General features: G+C 42.5%; 2 protein-coding genes across 5 annotated transcripts in view; one reads left to right on the top strand and one right to left on the bottom strand.

Moving 5' to 3' along the window:
• LOC129817572 (gap junction Cx32.7 protein-like) overlaps window positions 1-12802 on the bottom strand; it is a 29102-nt gene extending 16300 nt beyond the window's left edge. For both annotated transcript variants that reach the window (XM_055872962.1, XM_055872963.1), the window contains exons 1-9: window positions 12383-12802; window positions 11980-12069; window positions 10249-10332; window positions 9999-10102; window positions 9781-9855; window positions 8170-8285; window positions 5356-7976; window positions 210-3309; window positions 2-101 (exon numbers count right to left, since the gene is read on the bottom strand). In XM_055872962.1, coding sequence (XP_055728937.1) covers window positions 2-101; window positions 210-3309; window positions 5356-7976; window positions 8170-8285; window positions 9781-9855; window positions 9999-10102; window positions 10249-10332; window positions 11980-12034 — 6255 coding nt within the window. In that variant the 5' untranslated portion in view covers window positions 12035-12069; window positions 12383-12802. The remainder of the gene's footprint in view (window position 1; window positions 102-209; window positions 3310-5355; window positions 7977-8169; window positions 8286-9780; window positions 9856-9998; window positions 10103-10248; window positions 10333-11979; window positions 12070-12382) is intronic.
• Window positions 12803-12888: 86 nt separating this feature from the next.
• Window positions 12889-21977, top strand: part of LOC129817571 (midasin-like) — a 61561-nt gene continuing 52472 nt past the window's right edge. For all 3 annotated transcript variants that reach the window (XM_055872959.1, XM_055872960.1, XM_055872961.1), the window contains exons 1-11: window positions 12889-13184; window positions 13542-13768; window positions 14061-14285; window positions 14492-14599; window positions 14803-14995; window positions 15249-15458; window positions 19039-19170; window positions 19295-19398; window positions 19487-19601; window positions 19893-20086; window positions 21508-21589. In XM_055872959.1, coding sequence (XP_055728934.1) covers window positions 13089-13184; window positions 13542-13768; window positions 14061-14285; window positions 14492-14599; window positions 14803-14995; window positions 15249-15458; window positions 19039-19170; window positions 19295-19398; window positions 19487-19601; window positions 19893-20086; window positions 21508-21589 — 1686 coding nt within the window. In that variant the 5' untranslated portion in view covers window positions 12889-13088. The remainder of the gene's footprint in view (window positions 13185-13541; window positions 13769-14060; window positions 14286-14491; window positions 14600-14802; window positions 14996-15248; window positions 15459-19038; window positions 19171-19294; window positions 19399-19486; window positions 19602-19892; window positions 20087-21507; window positions 21590-21977) is intronic.

The raw sequence follows: 21977 nt of genomic DNA on the forward strand, positions 1-21977 counted from the left end.
CCTGAGCGGGTGTCTTGTTCAATTTCTCTGAAAGGGCAGAGAAAGTATCTGGAGAGGAACCTTTCATCTTCAGTGTGAGGAGAATATCTCGATCTTCATCCCTTCAAGAAAAACTATTCTTTTAGTGGCAATCATGACACAGAGACTCTCCAACAGCTAACATACAAATGGCACATAACAAAAAGGCATGCATTTAAAGACCAACTCACCTTGTCCACGTCACCATCACTTCACCCTTTTTTACGATGATATTCTTGGCAGACAGGCTGTTGGGTGAAGGGGTAGATTGGGGTGGAGTAATGACTTCACTTCTCTCTCTCTTGGAGCTTCCAGTCCCCTTTCCTTTGGGACTTTTTGAGGACTTCTTTTTATGCATGCTCCTCTCTGGGATCACCTCCTTTTTAACCCGCTTTGCTTTAGTTTCCACATGGTGCTTTGTGCGCTTTTTCCCGGTCTTACCCTTGCTGTGGTCTCTCTCTGGTGTGTCTTCTATGATGGTGAGGCATGGCGAAGATAGCGCAGATGTTGTTTCGGTGATTGTGGAAAGGCTGGAAAGATAGAAAGGAGGACTCGCCTCTGAAAAAGGGGATTTTGAAGGAGTTTTTTCTGGGGGCTGATCTTCGTCTTTTCCATGTTTTTCTTCTCCTGGTGGTGTTTGAGGGCTCTCAGCACCCCCAGGATTGATGTCTGCACTTGTGGGGCTGATGCCTGGGTTGGTAGAAATTACTTCTGGGCTTGTGAAGTTGACACATGGGTAGGCACAGTTATTTTCTGGGTTGGTGGCATTATTTCCTGGGTAGGTAGAGTTGACACTGCCTGGGCTTGAAGAGTTTACTCCTTGGCTTGAGTTGATTCCTAGGTTGGTGGAGTTGACCACTGGGTTGGTGGAGTTGATGTCTGGGCTTAAAGAATTCACTACTAGGCTTGATGAATTAATTCCTAAGCTTGTGGAGTTGACACTGCCTGGGCTTGAGGAGTTATTTCCTTGGTAGGTAGAGTTGACACTGCCTGGGCTTGAGGAGTTATTTCCTTGGTAGGTAGAGTTGGCACTGCCTGGGCTTGAGGAGTTATTTCCTTGGTAGGTAGAGTTGACACTGCCTGGGCTTGAGTGGTTGACCCCCGAGTTGGTGGAGTTGACCCCAGAGTTGGTGGAGTTGACCCCAGAGTTGGTGGAGTTGACCCCAGAGTTGGTGGAGTTGACCCCAGAGTTGGTGGAGTTGACCCCAGAGTTGGTGGAGTTGACCCCAGAGTTGGTGGAGTTGACCCCAGAGTTGGTGGAGTTTGTGTTTGCATGCCGTATCCTCACAATGAAATGATCATTTGACTTCTCCATCACTACTGCCTGCATGGGCAAGTGAGGCTTGAAGTGAAACAAGGGGTTAACAGGAGCCTCCCTGGTCCTGCCACCACCGCTTGATGCACCGCTGGAGTTGTCCGTGTCCAGGGCAAGGTGAATGTCCTGCTCTGTAGCGTCTTCCCCATCCATAAGAGCATCCTCACTGAAGTGTGCACTGATGACACTGTCTGGAGCAGACATGGGCTCCCCGCTGGCTGGGTGCAAAAAGCTGAGGTGATTGTCAGACTTGAGAGGTGAGGGAATTGTGAGAGACTCAGACAGATCTTCTGCCAAGATGGAATATGATCTATGCGAGAACACACTGGACTGTGGTGTCATTCTGCTTTCTGGTAGGCCGGAGGGCACCTCTAACATGCAACTCTCATCCAACAAAGATGGATTTAATGGAATTTGTACTTTTGAATTTGGAGAGGAAAACTTGATAGGTGAAATAGCTGACCATGTGGCAATGAGTTTAGAGGGAGTACCAACTTTACTTGGGGTACCAACGCCTAGGAAACGCTCTCTTTCTTTCAGAGGAGTACCAAGGGACCAGCCATGATTGTCCCCAGCTGAGACACTCGTTTCTAGCAGATCAGACCCTTGTAAGAGACACTTGAAGATCTCTCCCATCTGAGAGTCCGTTACCAGGTTGAACGTTAGGCTGGAGGCTTGCTGTTCTGTGAGGATTTCAAAGTCAGGCTTGTCATGGAGTGAGCCATTTTGAGACAGCCGGCGAACATAGGTTGCTGTTTTCTCAGCAGATGAAGAGCTGTTTGATGGTAAGATCTCTACCACGTGTTGCAAAGGAGGTTGGATAACAGGAGGATCTGAGGTTTGAGGCACCGATTCCATATCCTCTTCGAAGGACATTTTAATATTTTTGCCTCTCCCAAGACCTGTTTTGCAAGGGGGGACAGTCCGAGACCTGGTTCTTTTCATGCTGGTTTCAACACACTCAGTGAATTCCTTTTGCAGTCTTTTTGGTGCAGAAGATCTGGTTATGGTCACTCCCTGCTGCATTTTAAGTTCAGCAGCCACAGATGGCTTGGGGGACTTCACTGGCAGCTTGGGGGACTTCACTGGCAGCTTGGGGGACTTCACTGGCAGCTTGGGTACCCCATTTCCAGAGAGACTCCTGTCTCTTTTTTCTGCTCCTGCCGACTGACTTCCGTTTGAGGATTTGCAAACACTTCTCAGTGCAGTCTGAATCTCCTTGAATAAGAAGTCTAACTGCACATCCACGAATTCCCACAGTTTCAACTTCATATTAAGTGGTTCTTGGTCAAAGATGCGGTTGACAATGCCATTATTTGATAACTTACTCAAAACAGAAATGATGATGTTCTTCAGTTTAACTTTGAGGTAATCTTCTTGGCTGCATAGTTTAGTAAAGCTTACACTATCAACAAAGTCTGTAAAAGAGGGAAAAAAGGACATGTCCATAACACCGCAGAAGGTTTTCTTAGGGAATGTTGAATGAAGCTTCATGTACTTTTTTCTGCACTCATAGCGAATCTTTGCAAGCATGGCCATAACCTCCTCCACGGTAGACAAGGCAGCTTTGGGTAACGGAGGTTGAACAGTTTTGTAGCGGGTTTTGTTTGATGTGGTGCTTCCAAATGGTGAAGTCAAGGTTTTACTTCTGAGTTTAAAATTCTGTTGTGAAACGAAACTATTTTCTTTGGCCGGCTTCTTTGAAAGTCTAGGGGGTGACTTGAGAGTTGGTTGATTTTTATTAGTTCTTGTGGGCTTAACCGTCATGGCTGGAGAACTTGGCATGACTGGAGTTTCTTCCTCTTCACTTTCACTAACAATTTCACCTTCTTCCAGTTCCTCAAGGCTGGAAGGATGGACAGATGTCTCATCCACATCTCGTTGTGCAGCACGTGTGACGGAGCAGCCAGGATTGTTGTTCTCCTGATTCACTTCCAACTTCTTTGAATTGGAATCTCCAGTAGCACTGGGAAACTCTGGTCAAATACAATACATTGATTAGCTAATTAAAAGCATACCATGCCTACACAGTACAGTCAGTTTCATCGAGTTAAAGCAGTTGATTAGCATGTGTATACCTCTTAAACCCACTCAAATCTAAGTTTAGACATGTTTAACATGTACTGCCCTAATTGTTATAAGTGGATATAAAATGAAAGATTAATCTCTCATGTGAAGTTGTGAAGTTCAATCGTATCCACATAGATCAAATGTGGACTTAGGCTTTTGCTCTTGCCAACCAGTACACATCTGATTTAACTAATCATAGACTTCAAATCATGATGTTAAATCAGGTGTGTTATTGCTTGGTTAAAACACAACCCTGCACGGACACCAGCCCTCTGTTAAGAAGCCTCGCAACGAAGACCACAACACACACAATTCAATTAATTATCTGAAAGCCGATTCACATTTGCTGTACTGCTATTCTTGTTAATTAGTTGGACTTGTCTTCCTAAAGCCTATCTGAAGACATTTGAAATGTCCATCTACTGTGTATTAAATAAGGTCCAGGTGGTGGACCAACAAACAGAATTACCTGGATGAATGAATGACAACAATATGACAATACCCCCACCTAAAAGTGCATGAGTAGTCATCTTCTTGTCCCTCATTTGTTTGCATTTTTGTCCACCACTTGTAGGCGTTATCTCTCTGATATCACTCAACCCTGATCTTGTTCTTCTCTCCCTGCATCAACAACTACCTGTCCACTCCAAACATCGTGGAGTATAAAGGTCTCTAATTGTTTGTAATCTTGGTAAAGGCAACATGGTGAACCCATAATATGCATAACTGTAGTTTGTGTGTTTTAATTAACTTAAATCAATCCCCCAAAAATTATAAGAAAATTACTTAAAGTCTTAAAGTAATGATATATACACTGCTCAAAAAAATAAAGGGAACACTTAAACACCACAATGTAACTCCAAGTCAATCACACTTCTGTGAAATCAAACTGTCCACTTAGGAAGCAACACTGATTGACAATAAATTTCACATGCTGTTGTGCAAATGGAATAGACAAAAGGTGGAAATTATAGGCAATTAGCAAGACACCCCCAAAAAAGGAGTGATTCTGCAGGTGGTGATCACAGACCACATCTCAGTTCCTATGCTTCCTGGCTGATGTTTTGGTCACTTTTGAATGCTGTCGGTGCTCTCACTCTAGTGGTAGCATGAGACGGAGTCTACAACCCACACAAGTGGCTCAGGTAGTGCAGCTCATCCAGGATGGCACATCAATGCGAGCTGTGGCAAGAAGGTTTGCTGTGTCTGTCAGCGTAGTGTCCAGAGCATGGAGGCGCTACCAGGAGACAGGCCAGTACATCAGGAGATGTGGAGGAGGCTCTTTTAGGAAGAAATCACTCCCACATTTCTGACTACAAATTAGCTAAAAATGCACTAATAACTCACTGTATAGCAAAGAATATGAACAAATGGGCACACGTGGCCACATGCAGCTGTCGCATGGATCTCAAAATAAGCGCACAATAATTGCGCCCGCTCATGCTGTAAAATAGTCCAGTTCAAAGTGAATCGCACAACACCATATATGGCAATGGTTTATTTGCATATAGGCCTACTGGAGCTCTGATTGGTTATGGAGCAGCGGTCTGTGTAGACTAGAGTATGGGCCTGAGTCGTGCAATAGAATCCTACTCCGATGTGCTCTGCCTAAAACAAAATCTCTTGCATAGTTAGTTTTGCATACTAAGTCTTGCATAGTTTCTGTTTCGGTATGTTGCATTGAAAGTGGCTAATACTGCGCTGATTAGGTCACAATTCCCACAGTAAAAAGAAACATTGATAGTGTTACCTAACGGGGAAAACTCAATAAAAGTTGAGGGAAGTTCAATCTCGTGCTTCTCTGCACGGGCTGATATTTCTTCTGCTCTGCAGTCCCGGGGGAGCTGTGCAGCTTTGAGGGAACATTGCTAACAACGACATACTTTTGCATCTTCTTAACATTTAGTCTAGAACAGAAATTGTTCAACTAAACCAAACCAAGTGATGCTTACCTTTGCAAAGACTCTTGACGTAAGCAGGTTTGCTGTGACATGGCAGCTGCTGGCTATTCGTCTTCAGGCGGACTGGGCTTGTGAGTGGGCTTATGGCATGTGGAATGACTTTTAGATTACTCAGTGTGAGCATCATCGAGTCCTCATCATGGGCCATCGGAATGGAGCTAGAGGGCTCAACATTCTCCTCTTCATTCTCTGTGTAGCTTGGCTCAGAATTGAGGTACTTCTTCGGTGTCCCTGCCAAACCACTGTTGTGCTGTTCAGATGGTGCAACCTCTCCTGTGGTGCTGCTCACCTTAGACACCCCAATACTGCTCAACGGGGAACTTTGTTCCACAAGAGTTCTCTCCTTCTCACACTCCACAGGTATCTCCGTGACATCCGTAATGACCTCAGACATGATGCAGATATCTACCTCCATGCTAATCGTACTGGACACAGCATCCTTGGAAACATCTTGCCCCTCTGTCACATCTTTCTCCAGACTAGAATTAGAAATAATGGAAGCAGGAAGTTGTTGAAGGCCCTCAGGTTGGACAAGGGGTGATAATTGCAGAGATTCTGATTGTTTTCCTGGACTACCTTCAAAAGCAGGATGTCCCACACAGACAGCAGTAGGTGGATCTTGTGTCACAGTTTCAACAGCTTGGCTTTTACAGACCAAAGCACTGGGAGTTTCACTGTTGGACTTGTCAGTAATAATAACCAGTGAATCTCCAGTTGAATGTTCAGGGGGAAGTCCATTAGCAGATAGGCCAGTGTCGGTATTTGAATTGTTTCCACAATTCTCAGTGACAGTAGTAGTAGTCGCAGAGACAGCAGCAGCAGTCAAATCCTTAGATGTGCCAGTTTTGCTTTCTGAGGCACATTTTTCAATTCTGCTCTTCAGTGGAGTTTTCAAAACAATGTCACAGTCTGGAGCTGAAACACAATCCTTCATGAGAGGTTCTGGTGTGGTGGGTTTAGTCCTCTGACCCTCTATGGCCACGGGCAGCTCAGGCCTTCCTTCGGAGCCATCTTGGACAGTACTGTCTTCTACTTCTAACTGGCACTTATGTCGCTCTTTGGCTACTGTGGCTTCAGACAGAGGCTTTTCAGCATCCGGACAAGATTCTCTCTCTGTATGTCTCCTCTCCATACTTTCAGGTTCTGGAGGCGTTGAGATTTCTGAAGAGGGCTGTATAACTGGGTTCTCAAAGACCTCATGGGTGTCTACTACACTACTGTTGATTTTGTCTAATAAAAACAATTCTCCAAGATCAGGTTGTCCACCGTCTTCTGCTGACTGGTCTTCAGGAACCTCATCAGGTGGTGTGCCCTCCTCCTGTTCCTTGACTTCAGCAGACTGTCTTGGTGTTTTAACTGGTGACAGGGTGAGGTTCAGAGTTTCCATGAAACTTAACTTTCTGTTGGGACCTTTTTCCTCTATAGAGCTTTTCTCAGCCACTTTGGCCTCAGGCAGAAGCACTTCCGATTCCCCATGTGTCTTTGGCTCCCTGACTTTACCGTTGAACATGTTCTTGTCCTTACTGACGTCCGCACTGCATCGGTTACGTTCCTTTGTTCTTTTTTCCTCACGCTCCTTTCCTCTCTCTGTACAACTGCTTTTTCTTTCTCCTGACTTGTTTTTTTCTTTTCTAATCTCATCCTCTCTATTTCTCTCTTTTTTCCTTCGATGGTCCCTTGGAGGACTTGTCCCTCCCTTGCGATTAAAATATTCACTGGATCGTTTAGTGAGACTGGCTTGATTTGAATAGGCATGCCTTCTGTTTTTAGAGGAAATGTCTTTAATACTTCTACGCTTATCGTCATCCTTATCAAAGCTAAGCACCTTATCATGCCGACTAGACCCTGTTGATAGAATGTCTGCACTGTCTTTAGACAATCCTTTAGACGTACGGTAAGAGGAAGCAGTGCAATGCAAAATGTCTGAGTGTGGGCTTTTAGACTTATCTGATCTCCTGTGTACCTCAACATCTGAGGGATGAGGGTATCTGCTTCGGTTTGACTTAGAATCATATTTTCCCATATCTTTTTGTGCTCTGTGTGACCGGTTCCTCTCATCTGAATGAGATTCCTTATTTACATCTGGACTGTTTTTATGTCGCTGCTCCTTTGACTCAGACAGCCTGGGATTTTCAACTCTGCCTTCTCTGTGCTTGGTTTGTTTCGGCTCGTCTGACAGGCCTAGTTCACGTGTATGGTGTCTATTCACGGAGTCCTTACTGGAACTACTAACAGAAGAATATGTGCCTTTCACTGGAGCTTCTGAATCGCCTCTAGAGGTGACAGGAAGAGGTGGTCTGAAAACTCTTGCGTCAGATGGGGGTTGGGGGAGGACCACATCTCTGTCTTGACAGAGCAGCTGATGAAGATCCTTTACAACACAACCCTTAGATCCTGGTAGTTGAGTTGGTGGAGGTGGACACGTATGATTCAGTCTGGTTGGAACTTCTGGTTGGCTTGGTTGATAAGGCCCCGTAGGATTCAGTCTCGTTGGAACTTCTTGTTGGCTTGGTTGATAAGGCCCCGTACGATTCAGTCTGGTTGGAACTTGATTTTTCAAGCAGTTCATCTGAGATTGATGGTGAGCAGCAGGACCTCTCTCTGGCCTGAAACTAAAACTTTCAACATAAATTACTCACATGCCTAGATTCACAGAGACCACAGAAATGATCCAATTGACCCCATCTAATGGATACATAGAAAACATGATTAGACCCCTAAATAACTGTTTATTTGATGTACCCTGCCAACTACGAATTACCACTTCGCAGGTGTATATGAAATATGAAGGGTCAAGACACTTACCTTTGGCTCAACCTATTTATCTCCTCGTCCTTCCGCACAACCTCCATTTTAGCTGTTTTGATGAGCGCAGAGATGTTCTTCTTCAGGCGGCTGTTCTCAGTGTTCAACGTTGTATTCTTCAAAATGACAACAACATCTCAACCACATACAGTAAGTGGTTATACTAACTGCAAGTCGCTCTGGATAAGAGCATCTGCTAAAATCACCAAAATGTAAATAAGAAACAGAGATAACCAATGCAATCATTTGTCAATGTAGCCTTTCCATCACCCACTAGTGCTGAACAATTAGTGCTTTTTGAGGTCGGTTAGGTTTTGGTTCGATTATTAAAAAATTTAATCACGGTTTTCAATTTCCATAATTTTTTTCATGCATTGTGGGTTGAATGCTGTAACACAGAATAAAACAATTAATAAAAGTCCAATGATGGTAGTGACTGCCCATTACTGCTTATTAACCATAATTTATTCACATTACTTTGATAAAATATTTCAGTTGTGTATATTACATTTGTTTTAGTTGATGACTTTATTATTTAATTCCAAGTCACCATCTCTATAGAGCTGCTGCCTATGCTGTCTGACAAAATCCCTATTTTAGTAGTTCTTCAAAGTAAATAAGGCATACTTTTATGACTCCTGAATACCAACTATCAATCACTTAGATCAGGGGTGTCAAACATACAGCTGGGGGGGTGGGGGGGGGGGGGGGTTGAGGGGGTCCAATCCTGCCTGAGGGTGGTTTGATTAAAAGAAAAACTCAATATACTTTAAAATGACTAAACCTGAATCGAAACGGTATAAAAATGATAGACTTCTATTCATACAGAAGTCTATCATTTTCATCTATTCATCACTAGACAGTCAGGGAGCTTCGAAAATTCAAATAAAGATGGATAAAGGGACTATTTTTTGCCAAATTTGAGGCAAGGAAATAACATTTTCAGTGTGGCCCTCCGGATCTCGTTGAAGACCGAATGCGGCCCCCGGGGCAAAATTAGTTTGACACCTCTGACTTAGATAACAGAATTTCAGGTAGAGAGCAAATGCTCTCTATCCTGCATTCTTCTGTCTCTTCTCTCTCTCGCTCAGTGTCTGCCCCACACTAACCTAATGTAGCAGGTGGAAAAGAAACACAGAGACTGGACAAGAAGGCACTCAATGGATTATGGTCATTGTAGTTAATACTGACATTTTCTGCGCTAAACTACGTAGAATAATGGCCTGTTGGAAACTACAACATCACACAGTTCGGTCTTGATCCGTTTTATCTCTAGAAAAACAATGTGAGCATTGAGCTCACAAACAAACAAAAAAACAACGAAATGGAATTCAAATAATTGAACCATGGTCTGGTCAATTAGTTGTTTATAAACCTTAAAACTACTAACATTTTGGTTAATCGCTCAGCACTATCACCCACAGAGAATAACAAAGGATTTTCAGAAGGAAATACATGTTTTTTTTTAATTTTTTAATCTAATGTTCAAATTCAAGAAAATGTTAATTGATTTATCCTAAATATTTTTTACAAAAATAGATTAAGTACTTTTATGCTCCTTGTATTTCAAGGCGTACTACTAATACATGATTGACACTTTCTATTACAAACCTTTGTTTCAATCTGCTGCAACCGCCTAAGTAACTCTTCAATTTGGCTTTGTGCAGCATTGTATCTTGTCCTCAACTGTAATGAGACATAGGTACTGATGGTTAGTTATTCAGTTCTAACAGGATCTGTCTAGCAGTGATGAACAGCATTCCATTTTAGACAAAGCAAAGAGAAAAAGAAAATGCACACATGAATTGGATAAGGATTACAGTACAAACCTCATTGTAGGAAGAGTCTTTATTCTGTTGTTCCTCTGTTATGATTTCTTCATATAAATCCATAGAGCTCAGATTCTGTGGTGTGAGGAGTGTGCAGTTTCTTTCTGTAATAAGATTACACAATTATGAAGCAGGCCATATTATCAGTTATATTCTCATAGAACATGGATATCTTTTCTACTTCTAAAAATATATATCTGACTCAGACCATCTTGTGAAGAACCAATGTGTATGTTTGAGTGATATTTACCTGCATTTGGATAAATCCTCGGACTTGGACTTTCCAAACCAGAATAAATATCTACAGAATCATCATCGAAAGCTGCCACCGTATCTGTGAGGTAGAAGTTTTGCAAAGATACACAGCTGTAATTGCATCACATGGAATGACATTACTGTAGAAATGCCTTCTATTATTGGATACAGTATGTCAGTGTAATAAGGGATCAACATAACACAGGTGTGTATATTTCTTTGAGTGCATAAATCAGGACTATTGCAGTGCCATTCGCGAGAAATAACAGTGCTTTGTGACAGGACAGCAGTACAAGAAGAATACCAAATGATTCATGGCAGAAACTATTTTAGGAAAGTTGTTGCATGTCTTTCAGGACCCACTATCTATGGACGGCAAACACTCTTCACACCACTTTGATACCGAAGTGACTTTTTCGTAGCAGGTTAAGATAATTTACGTGGCAGATTAGGATAATTAACATAGAAGGGTAGGAGACTGAGGTTAAGGTTAGGAAAAGAGTTAGGGTTAGCAAAAATGCTCTCCTAACCTGCTACGAAAATCACCTCCTATCAAAGTGGTGTGAAAAGCATGTGTCCCATCTATGGCCAGTGTTAAAGGGAAATATACAGTACCAGAAAAAAGTTTGGACACACCTACTCATTCAACGTTTTTTCTTTATTGTTACTATTTTATACATTGTAGAATAATAGTGAAGACATCAAAACTATGAAATAACACATGGAATCATGCAGTAACCAAAAAAGTGTATATTTTATATTCTTCAAAGTAGCCACCCTTTGCCTTGATGACAGGTTTGGCACACTCTTGGCATTCTCTCGACCAGCTTCATGAGGTAGTCAGCTGGAATGCATTTCAATTAACAGGTGTAAAAAGTTGATTTGTGGTATTTCTTTCCTTCTTAATGTGTTTGAGCCAATCAGTTGTGTTGAGACACGGTAGGGGTGGTATACAGAAGATAGCCCTATTTGACCTTCATCTCTTAAAGTAATAATGGACTGTTGTTTCTCTTTGAAACGTTTCTTGGCCCAAGCAAGCAATGTTTCTTGGCCTGTCTTTGTGAGACTAAGAGCAGGTGAACGGATGATCTCTGCATGTGTGGCTCCCACCGTGAAGCATGAAGGAGGAGGTGTGAATGTCCTTTGCTGGTGACACAGTCACAGATTTATTTAGAATTCAAGGCACACTTAACCAGTATGGCTCCCACAGCATTCTGCAGCGATACGCCATCCCATCTGGTTTGCGCTTAGTGGGACTATCATTTGTTTTCAACAGGACAATGATCCAAAACACACCTCCAGGCTGTGTAAGGGCTATTTGACCAGGGAGAGTGATGGAGTGCTGATGGAGTGCTGCATCAGATGACCTGCCCTCCACAATCACCTGACCTTAACCCAACAGATGGTTTGGGATGAGTTGGACCGCAGAGTGAAGGAAAAGCAGCCAACAAGTGCTCAGCATATGTGGGAACTCCTTCAAGAATGTTGGAAAAGCATTCCAGGTAAAGCTGTTTGAGAGAATGCCAAGTGTGCAAAGCTGTCATCAAGGCAAAGGGTGGCTACTTTGTAGGATCTAAAATATATTTTGATTTTTTAAACACTTTTTTGATTACTACCTGATTACATGTGTTATTTAATAGTTTTGATGTCTTCACTCTACGATGTAGAAAATAGTAAAAATTTAACTTTTGACTGGTAATGTATATATGTATAGCATTGTACTCACTACAGTTGTCTTGGCTGAGATCACCATACACTTCGTCCATCAAATCCCCCTCCATTCTCCCGATGTTCAAGCAATGGCTCAGAGATGTACCTGGAAGACACCATGCATAATTAGCTAGTATGTTTGTGTGTGTGTGTGGCTAGCTAGTTCATTGCGCAAGCTAAATTAGCTATGTCGACTCCTTGTACATGCACCATGGGATATAATGGAAAACAGCCCCAGGCATCAGCACATTTTAGCTAGGTAACAGAAACAAGCCAGTTAGTTTATTTAGCTAGCTAACGTTCGTCTGAAACCTACAAACCTAACTAGCTAGCTACAATCTCCAATCTCAAGACATGGAGGAACATTGAGTCTGAAAATATATTGGAATGTGAATTAAAAAATAAATTAATCCACTCACCATATGAAAATATATTCGAAGAATGTTGTTTAGAATTTTATTATTATCATCTGTTTACAATCACTGTCGCGCCAACCCAACGACAACCTTTTTCAGCGAGCAGGAAATAACGACATTTTCCCGCGGTCTGTAAAACAGATGCCAGTGGCTCTTCCGGGACTTTCAGACATTCAAAGTAATAATTATCACATCAAATGAAGCAGCCTGTGATTTAGGCCAAAATCATACGAAGCCAAATTAGCTAGATTATTTCAGATAAAACACTTTCTTATCTAAGGAAACCACAGCTTCTGACTTCAAAACGTTTGCAATTTATCTAGCAAGCTGTCTGGTCTAAACTAGTTCGGGACCCGAGGCGTTTCACTCCGTAAATATTGTGCTGTATGAAAAAAAAAAAAAAAAACGTGTCATAGGTTATATTTGACTTCAAAAGCATCAGCTAACGTATGACTGTCGCTTCCAATCGCGTCATGTAAGCGACATAATTTGGACATTCGACCCGGAAGTGTTTCTGATTTACTCACATGTGGACTGGATTTTAACAGTGACGGGAACGTGCTTACTGTGTTGTGATACAATCTAGACAGACAAGCAAGTGATGCACCTCACAATTTGGTCAACGAAGAATATAACAACATATTACAGTCTTAATCGATTATCACAAATTTCGCTGTGGATCTCTCTTGCCTAAAAGACAAATGGTACGATGGAAAATTTAGAATTGAGCCTGTCATCACTGGGTACCATATCCAGACATATTGACAAAAGTCACAACGAACTCAGCAAGTATTTAGCAAAACAGGTAAGATACATTTCTCCTTGACGTGTTATAAACACAATAGTGTGTAATATGTCTGTTTTGACCTATTGATAAGTGATGCACCCTATATGTGCACGTGCATATTCCACCCTCTTAAATATCCATTTGTCTATTTACAATCCAAACAATTGCACTACGCCTACACCCCATCTTAATAAATGCAAATGTGACCTAATTACAATTGTCTTTGCTCAGGACGCTATTTGCATGACATTGATGGATGTCCCTTGAGATTGGAGCGTGTAGACATAGCCCACCCATGCCTATAGTTGCCTGGCATGTCCTAATGAATTCAAATGTCAGTCTTGACTTACCCCTGATATGTCTTTCTGTCTGTAGATATGGAGCCAGCAGGACAGACACTGCATTCTGGCTTGTTTGGCTCAGCTTCTGTTGGAGAAGGACTATACGCTGCTGCTCGCCCGCCACCTCCGGCCCCTGATTCTTGACCTGCTGGAGAGGAACGCAGAGAGGATCAAAACAGATGGCAGGATCAACCATGATCTCCACGAGCGCCTGTGTGTGGCGCTTAGCAAACTCCTCGGTGTCAGTCCTGATGCACAGGCGTAAGTAGTGAACCCTGCATGATCACTGATCATTAGAGATGATGGAAAAACACTTCATAAACACTAGCTATTTTTTCCATTCTCTTCTAAGGGCTTGAAGTGGCATGAAAAAGCTGCCAATACTCACTTTATATTTTACTGTATCAGGGTTTGTATTTTCAAGGATTATTATTAGTATTCTATGAGAAAGGCCAGTTTTCAAGCAGTAGAAAATAATCTGTACTACCGATCAGCACTGACCCACATCAACCACTACTTCTAACAACCTCTGTTGCACTTTCCTCATTATTAGGTTTGCTGCGAGGTACTTCAACGATGCCCCTCCAGTGTTCCAGAGGCTCTTCTTCACCAGTGAAGAGTCCTCGTCTGTCCAGTACGGCCCCAGGAGGATGAAACTGCGGGACTTGATGGGCGCTACTCTCCGCTTCCTCCAGAGTGACTGTACCAAGTTCCGAGTCCTCTGGGACTGGAGTGCCTGCGTGTCTCAGCTACTCACCAGCGACGTCATGGTTCGAGGGTATGTATTTACCTTGTCTACCATTCCCTCAGTATCTATTCTCTCTCAGGCCCTACGACAGACGAGCGTCCTGTCCAGGAGTGTACTTATACATCAAACTGCCTCACGCTACAGAAACAGGCTGGATGCTTTGCTTGATGCTTTTACAACTGTCTGTATTCATGTGAAGTCAAGCTTAGTGATCTTCTGGATTCTTTCCCGTTTAGTTACACTGCCCAGTGTCTGGCTCTGGTGTCTCACATGACTGATAATCAGAAATCCATCTTCTTGAGAAAGGTGCTGTCGAGTGACGAGATTCTGCACATGAAGATAAAGTATGTACATTTCTATTGGACTGATTTTGAACACTGTTGACGATTGGTGGACGTTGATTGAGATGGATGAATAAAGGTTTTTTGCATGTTATTATAATGCACACATTGTGAACTCAAATGTAGACTTGCATGTCTTCACAGATTGCAGATATGAATACAATGTTCAGTTTATAACCTTTGCTTTTATCTGCTTATAAACACAGGTCACTGGAGGAGACTCAGCAGTTGGAGGTAGAGAAGGCCCTGGTGCTGGCTAACCAGGGCACTGTGATGTGGCACCAGGAGAAGGTGAACAAGTTCACCCGGGGCCAGGTGGTGTCAGAGGACCTGTCCCAGACCGTGGTGGCTGTCTGTGGGGTGGTGTTACCTAGGATCGCCCCAAAACAGACAGAGCAGGTAAGACTTCCTATCCTGGTCCCAGATTTGTTTGTGCTTTTGCCTACTCTATTGTTATTGGCAAGCTATTTGGCATGACAATTCCATTAGGAGTTGGCAGGAGAGCAGAAACAGACTGGCAGCCAGGCTAACAACTTCCTGCTTAGATTTAGAGATTGGTCCTTTGTGAAAGACTATGGAATATATGGTTCAAACTACATCAGTGGTGTTGATTTGATAGGTGGCATTATATTTGTTCTCTTACTAACTTTAGGGTAACCTTAAACATCTGGTGCTAGTGGACTCAACCTGCCGCAACCTGCGGAGACTGGCCATGGCCGTGGCATCCCAGAAGGCTGTTCTTTTGGAAGGGCCCATTGGATGTGGTAAAACAGCCCTGGTGGAATTCTTGGCTACAGTGACCGGACATACCAAAACACCAGAGATTCTCAAAGTTCAACTTGGGGATCAAACTGACAGCAAAGTAGGTGCAGTGATCCAATGTAGCAATCTATAAAATATAGAGTACCGGTCAAAAGTTTAGACATTCAGTTGAAGTCGGAAGGTTACATACACTTAGGTTGGAGTCATTAAAACTCGTTGATAAACCACTCCACATATTTCTTGTTAATAAACAATAGTTTTGGCAAATCGGTTAGGACATCTACTTTGTGCATGACACAAGTCATTTTTCCAACCATAGTTTACAGACAGACCATTTCACTTATAATTCACTGTATCACAATTCCAGTGGGTCAGAAGTTTACATACACTAAGTTGACTGTGCCTTTAAAACGCTTGGAAAATTCCAGAAAATGATGTTATGGCTTTAGAAGCTTCTGATAGGCCAATTGACATAATTTGAGTCAATTGGAGGTGTACCTGTAGATGTATTTCAAGGCCTACCTTCAAACTCAGTGCCTCTTTGCGTGACATCATGGGAAAATCTAAATAAATCAGTTAAAACCTCAGATTTTTTTTTATAAACCTCCACAAGTCTGGTTCATCCTTGGACGCAATGTCCAAATGCCTGTAGGTACCACGTTCATCTCTACAAACAATAGTACGCAAGTATAAACACCATGGGACCACACAGCCGTCATACCGCTCCGGAAGGAGACGCGTTCTGTCTCCTAGAGATGAACGTACTTTGGTGCGAAAAGTGCAAATCAATCCCAGAACAACAGCAAAGGACCTTGTGAAGATGCTGGCGGAAACAGGTACAAAAGTATCTATATCCACAGTAAAACGAGTCCTATATCGATATAACCTGAAAGGGCGCTCAGCAAGGAAGAAGCCACTGCTTCAAAACCGCCATAAAAAAGCTAGACTACAGTTTGCAACTACATATAGGGACAAATATTGTACTTTTTGGAGAAATGTCCTCTGGTCTGATGAAACAAAAATGGAACTGTTTGGCTGTAATGACCATAGTTATGTTTGGAGGAAAAAGGGGGAGGCTTGCATGTCGAAGAACACCATCCCAAACTTTAAGCACGGGGGTGGCAGCATCATGTTGTGGGGGTGCTTTGCTGCAGGAGGGACTGGTGCACTTCACAAAATAGATGGCATCATGAGGGAGGAAAATTATGTGGATATATTGAAGCAACACCTCAAGATATCAGTCAGGAAGTTAAAGCTTGGTTGCAAATGGGTCTTCCAAATGGTCAATGACCCCAAGCATACTTCAAAAGTTGTGGCAAAATGGCTTAAGGACAACAAAGTCAAGGTATTGGAGTAGCCATAACAAAGCCCTGACCTCAATTCTATTAAATTTGTGGGCAAAACTGAAAAAGTGTGTGCGAGCAAGGAGGCCTACAACCCTGACATAGTTACACCATCTCTGTCAGGGGAAATGGGCCAAAATTCACCCAACTTATTGTGGGAAGCTTGTGGAAGGCTACCTGAAACGTTTGACCCAAGTTAAACAATTTAAAGGCAATGCTACCAAATACTAATTGAGTGTATGTAAACTTATGACCCACTGGGAATGTGATGAAATAATTAAAAGCTGAAATAAATAATTCTCTACTATTATTCTGACATTTCACATTCTTAAAATGAAGTGGTGATCCTAATTGACCTAAGACAGGGAATTTTTACTAGGATTAAATGTCAGGAATTGTGAAAAATTAGTTTAAATGTATTTGGCTAAGGTGTATGTAAACTTCTGACTTCAACTGTACCTACTCATTCAATTGTTTTTCTTTATTTTTACTGTTTTCTACATTGTAGAATAGTAGTGAAGTCATTAAAACTATGAAATAACACGTGAAATCATAAAAAATAAAAATAAATGTACCTTTATTTATCTAGGCAAATCAGTTAAGATCAAATTCTTATTTCAATGACGGCCTAGGAACAGTGGGTGAACTGCCTTGTTCAGGGGCAGAACAACAGATTTTTACCTTGTCTGCTCGGGGATATGATCTAGCAACCTTTCGGTTACTGGCCCAGTGCTCTAACCACTAGGCTACCTGCCGCCCCATATCAATCATGTAGTAACCAAAATAGTATTTTATATTTGAGTTTCTTCAAAGTAGCCACCCTTTGCCTTGATGACAGCTTTGGGTAAACCAAATTGTTTTTATATGTAGGTCTCAGTATTTTGTCTCCCCCATACCCCAACTTCTTATCTTGCCAATTTTTTAAGGAGTTTTGTTTACACACCTCCTTGACGGTATATACGCTATACACACTCTTGGCATTCTCTCAACTAGCTTCATGAGGTGCATTCCAATTAACATGTGTGCCTTTTTAAAATAATAGATTTTCTGCTTAATGCGTTTGAGCCAATCAGTTGTTGTGGCAAGGTAGGGGTGCTATACAGAAGATATCCCTATTTAGTAAAAGACCATGTCCAAATTATGGCAAGAGCAGCTCAAATAAACAAAGTAAAATAACAGTCCATCATTACTTTAAGACATGAAGGTCAGTCAATCCGGAACATTTCAAGAACTTTTCAAGTTTCTTCAAGTGCAGTTGCAAAAACCATCAAGCGCTATGATGAAACTGGCTCTCATGAGGACCGCCACAGGAATGGAAGACCCAGAGTTACCTCGGCTGCAGAGGATAAGTTCATTTCCGTTACCAGCCTCAGTAAATGCAGCCCGAATAAATGCTTCACAAAGTTCAAGTAACAGACACATCTCAACATCAACTGTTTGGAGGAGACTGTGTGAATCAGGACTTCATGGTCGAATTGCTGCAAAGAAACCACGACTAAAGGACACCAATAGGAAGAAGAGACTTGCTTGGGCCAAGAAACACGAGCAATGGACATTACACCAGTGGAAATCTGTCCTTTGGTCTGATGAGTCCAAATTTGAGATTTTTGGTTCCAACCACTGTGTCTTTGTGAGACGCAGAGTAGGTGAATGGATGATCTCTGCATGTGTGGTTCCCACCGTGAAGCATGGAGGAGGTGGTGTGGGGGTGCTTTGCTGGTGACACTCAGGGATTTATTTAGAATTGAAGGCACACTTAACCAGCGTGGCTACCACAGCATTCTGCAGCGATATGCCATACCATCTGGTTTGCGCTTAGGGCTATTTGACCAAGAAGGAGAGTGATGGAGTGCTGCATCAGATGACCTGGCCTCCACAATCACCCGACCTCAACCCAATTGAGATGGGTTGGACCGCAGAGTGAAGGAAAAGCAGCCAACCAAGTGCTCAGCGTATGTGGGAACTCCGTCAAGACTTTTGGAAAAGCATTCCAGGTGAAGCTGGTTGAGAGAATGCCAAGAGTGTGTAAAGCTGTCATCAAGGCAAAGGTTGGCTGCTTTGAAGAATCTCATACAATATATTTTGATTTGTTTAACACTTTATTGGTTACTAGATGATTCCATATGTATTATTTCATAGTTTTGATGTCTTCACTATTATTCTACAATGTAGAAAATAGTAGAAAATAAAGAAAAACCCTTGAATGAGTCGGTGTGTCTAAATTTTTGACTGGTACTTTATATTTTTCCTGGAACTCTAGCTTCGTCCTCTGGGCGCATTCTACTGTTTTTGAACGGTTTATATGAATGATCTAATCTATTTGCTGCTTTATTGCAGATGTTGCTTGGGATGTATCGCTGTACTGATATCCCAGGGAAGTTTGTGTGGCAGCCAGGTTCCCTGACACAGGCTGTCTCTAAAGGACATTGGATCCTGTTGGAGGACATTGACCATGCTCCTCTGGATGTGGTGGGGTTTTGCACAGCTGAATCACGCATGGAATTACATGAAGTGACCTGTTAATATAGTTATTACTGTAGTAGTAGGTTCAAGGCTACAAGGTATTTTATCATATGAGTTGTATGCCTTGCAGATATCTGTACTCCTTCCCTTGATGGAGAGTAAACAGCTGATGATCCCAGGACGGGAGGACTGCATTGAAGTGGCTCCAGGCTTCCAATTCTTTGCTACGAGAAGGTAAGAATGTCATGTGTCTCACGTGTGACCCTACAAATATCATCCTCCTTTTACACAGAAAATAACTGATGTCTGTGTGTATCTGTAGAATGTTCCACAGTGCCGGAGGCTGGTACAGGCCACAGAATACCCACGCAGCTCTCTTGGACAAGTACTGGACTAAACTACAGATTGGAAACATGGCACGAGAGGAACTGAAGAAGGTGAGCTGACTGAGGACATGATCCAATGGGGTCCACATCAATTTCCTGTGGTCTATAATATGACCAGTGTATCCTCTGTTTCAAGTGTATTTCTTTCTAGCATAATGTACTACAGAATCCAAATTGCACTGTACTTTATAACCAGTTTTATCTTACTAATGAAGTTCCTGAAGCTAACAGTCATGTTGTTCTTTGCCTGTGGAAACTTGGATATAATTTGCAATTGAAGCATTGTTTTAATTCTCTTTTAAATCTCTCTTTAACTTTAACTGTTGTTCTTTGCCTGTGCAGGTGCTGGTGAACCGGTACCCTAAACTAACGGTTGTGGTGGAGCGCCTCCTGGACATCTACTGCCAGCTGACTGGAGAGAGGCACCCTGACCCGGTGGCACTGGGCCACACAGACAGTCTTCATGCCCCAGAGGTGTCTCATCACAGGCTGGAGGACAAGACCACGTCCCTGGAAGGGAGGGGACTGTCACTGAGGTAATGGCATGCTATGGCTGCTACCATGTTGTTATTTTGTGTTGCTACCATGCTGTGTTATGTGTTGCTGCATTGCTATGTTGTTGTCTTAGGTCTCTCTTTATGTAGTGTTGTGTTGTCTCTCTTGTTGTGATGTGTGTTTTGTCCTGTATTTATATTGTGTTCATTTTTAATCCCAGGCCCCCGTCCTCGCAGGAGGCCTTTTGCCTTTTGGTAGACCGTCATTGTAAATAAGAATTTGTTCTTAACTGACTTGCCTAGTTCAATACAATAAAAAATATATGCTCTTATTTTCAGCTCCCCCCTTTTTTTTTTTTTTTTTTTACTTTTAGCTTTTCTGTCTCATGTTGTTGCAATGAGCAATTTATTCATGTTCAGTTCTCTCATGGTTTATCTGATTCCCACCACAGGTGTCTATACACAATATTTTTTCCGCTGCATTGAAAGATGACACTGTCTCTCTGCCAGTATGAACTGGTGATGAACTCATTGTCATGATTCCCTAGCTGCTCAGATCTACAGTAATTGTCAAGCCCCAGATACAGGTAAACCCAGCGGCCCCATCCATCCCACCACATGCGTCCCAGAGCAGAGGTGGGTTGTGGGGTTTACATTAGGATCTGCACTGGCCCACTGGGAGATGAAATGACCAGGCAGCTAGCCCTCAGGACTTTAATTAGCTTTCCACTGGGTGCTGCTGCCTGCGCTCGATGGCCCATCGATTGGACCGTTCTTTTCTATAGAGCTGGATCCACAGATGCTAGACGTTACACCAGGACAGCCCTTATCATTAGGTAACCAGTTCAGACCTGACCCTCTCATTTGTGGAGGCCACTCATTTTTCACCCATTTGTAATGGTTCATACTGGGAATACCTGTGTATACGTGTTGGGCTCAGGGCTTTTCCCTTGGTGTAAAATCAAAATGTGAGCATGTTTTTCCATACGCCGCTGTGGGCCACTTGGATTATTATTATTTTGGAGCTGCATGCATCTCTGCAGTTAATGTACATACTGAATGTTGTTTTCATTTGAGTTTGCAACCTGGCCTGCTAAGCTCTTATGTAGGTCAGGACAGAATGGTTGGCCCTATTGGATCAACTGTTTCTCAGCTGAATCTTTTCTCCATTCATTGATGGAAAACTTAACCTGGTCCTAAATCTGTATGTCCTTAAGCCAACTCCTCTGTTTATCATTGCCATATTTATGTAACCCAGGGCTCTCCAACCCTGTTCCTGGAGAGCAACCGTCCTGTAGGTTTTCACTCCAACCCTAATCTAGCGCACCTGATTCTAATAATATAGTAGTTGATAAAGTGGATCAGGTTAGTTACAACTGTGGTTGGAGTGAACCTACAGGAGGGTAGTTCTCCAGGAACAGAGTTGGAGAGCCCTTATGTAACCTCTACTCTATATTTTACAGAGACCTGCTGAAATGGTGTGAGAGGATCAGCAGTAACTTTGACAGCACCTCATCTGCCTCCGCTCAACATGTCTTCTTGGAGGTGAGCCTCGAGTCACAGCAGCACAGGCTGCCATTGCAATGTTATCACCCTCCTGCCATTGTTTACTATGCTAATGAAGCTTTCCGGCTTGAACTGTTGTTGTTCACCACAGATAATTCTGAACTAATTCTGGCTATGTAGAACTGGCAAGGTTAGACTCTGGTAAGGTTATTACCTAATCTATGTTAGGATGGAAAATCCTTTAGCCGTAATAGTTTTCAACACTTTTTTCATAGCTCTTTAGGGTTAGCCTCCTGAACCAGAACTGACTGCGGATCAGGTTGGTTGAACAAAGCTAGTTTAGTATGACTGAGAATAGATTCATTGAGTTGGCACAATCCATATTTGAATGGAAAATCAATGTAGCTGTAACAGTTTCAGAAACTTT

The sequence above is a fragment of the Salvelinus fontinalis genome, chromosome 20 (assembly GCF_029448725.1).
Source record: "Salvelinus fontinalis isolate EN_2023a chromosome 20, ASM2944872v1, whole genome shotgun sequence".
Lineage (NCBI taxonomy): Eukaryota > Metazoa > Chordata > Actinopteri > Salmoniformes > Salmonidae > Salvelinus > Salvelinus fontinalis.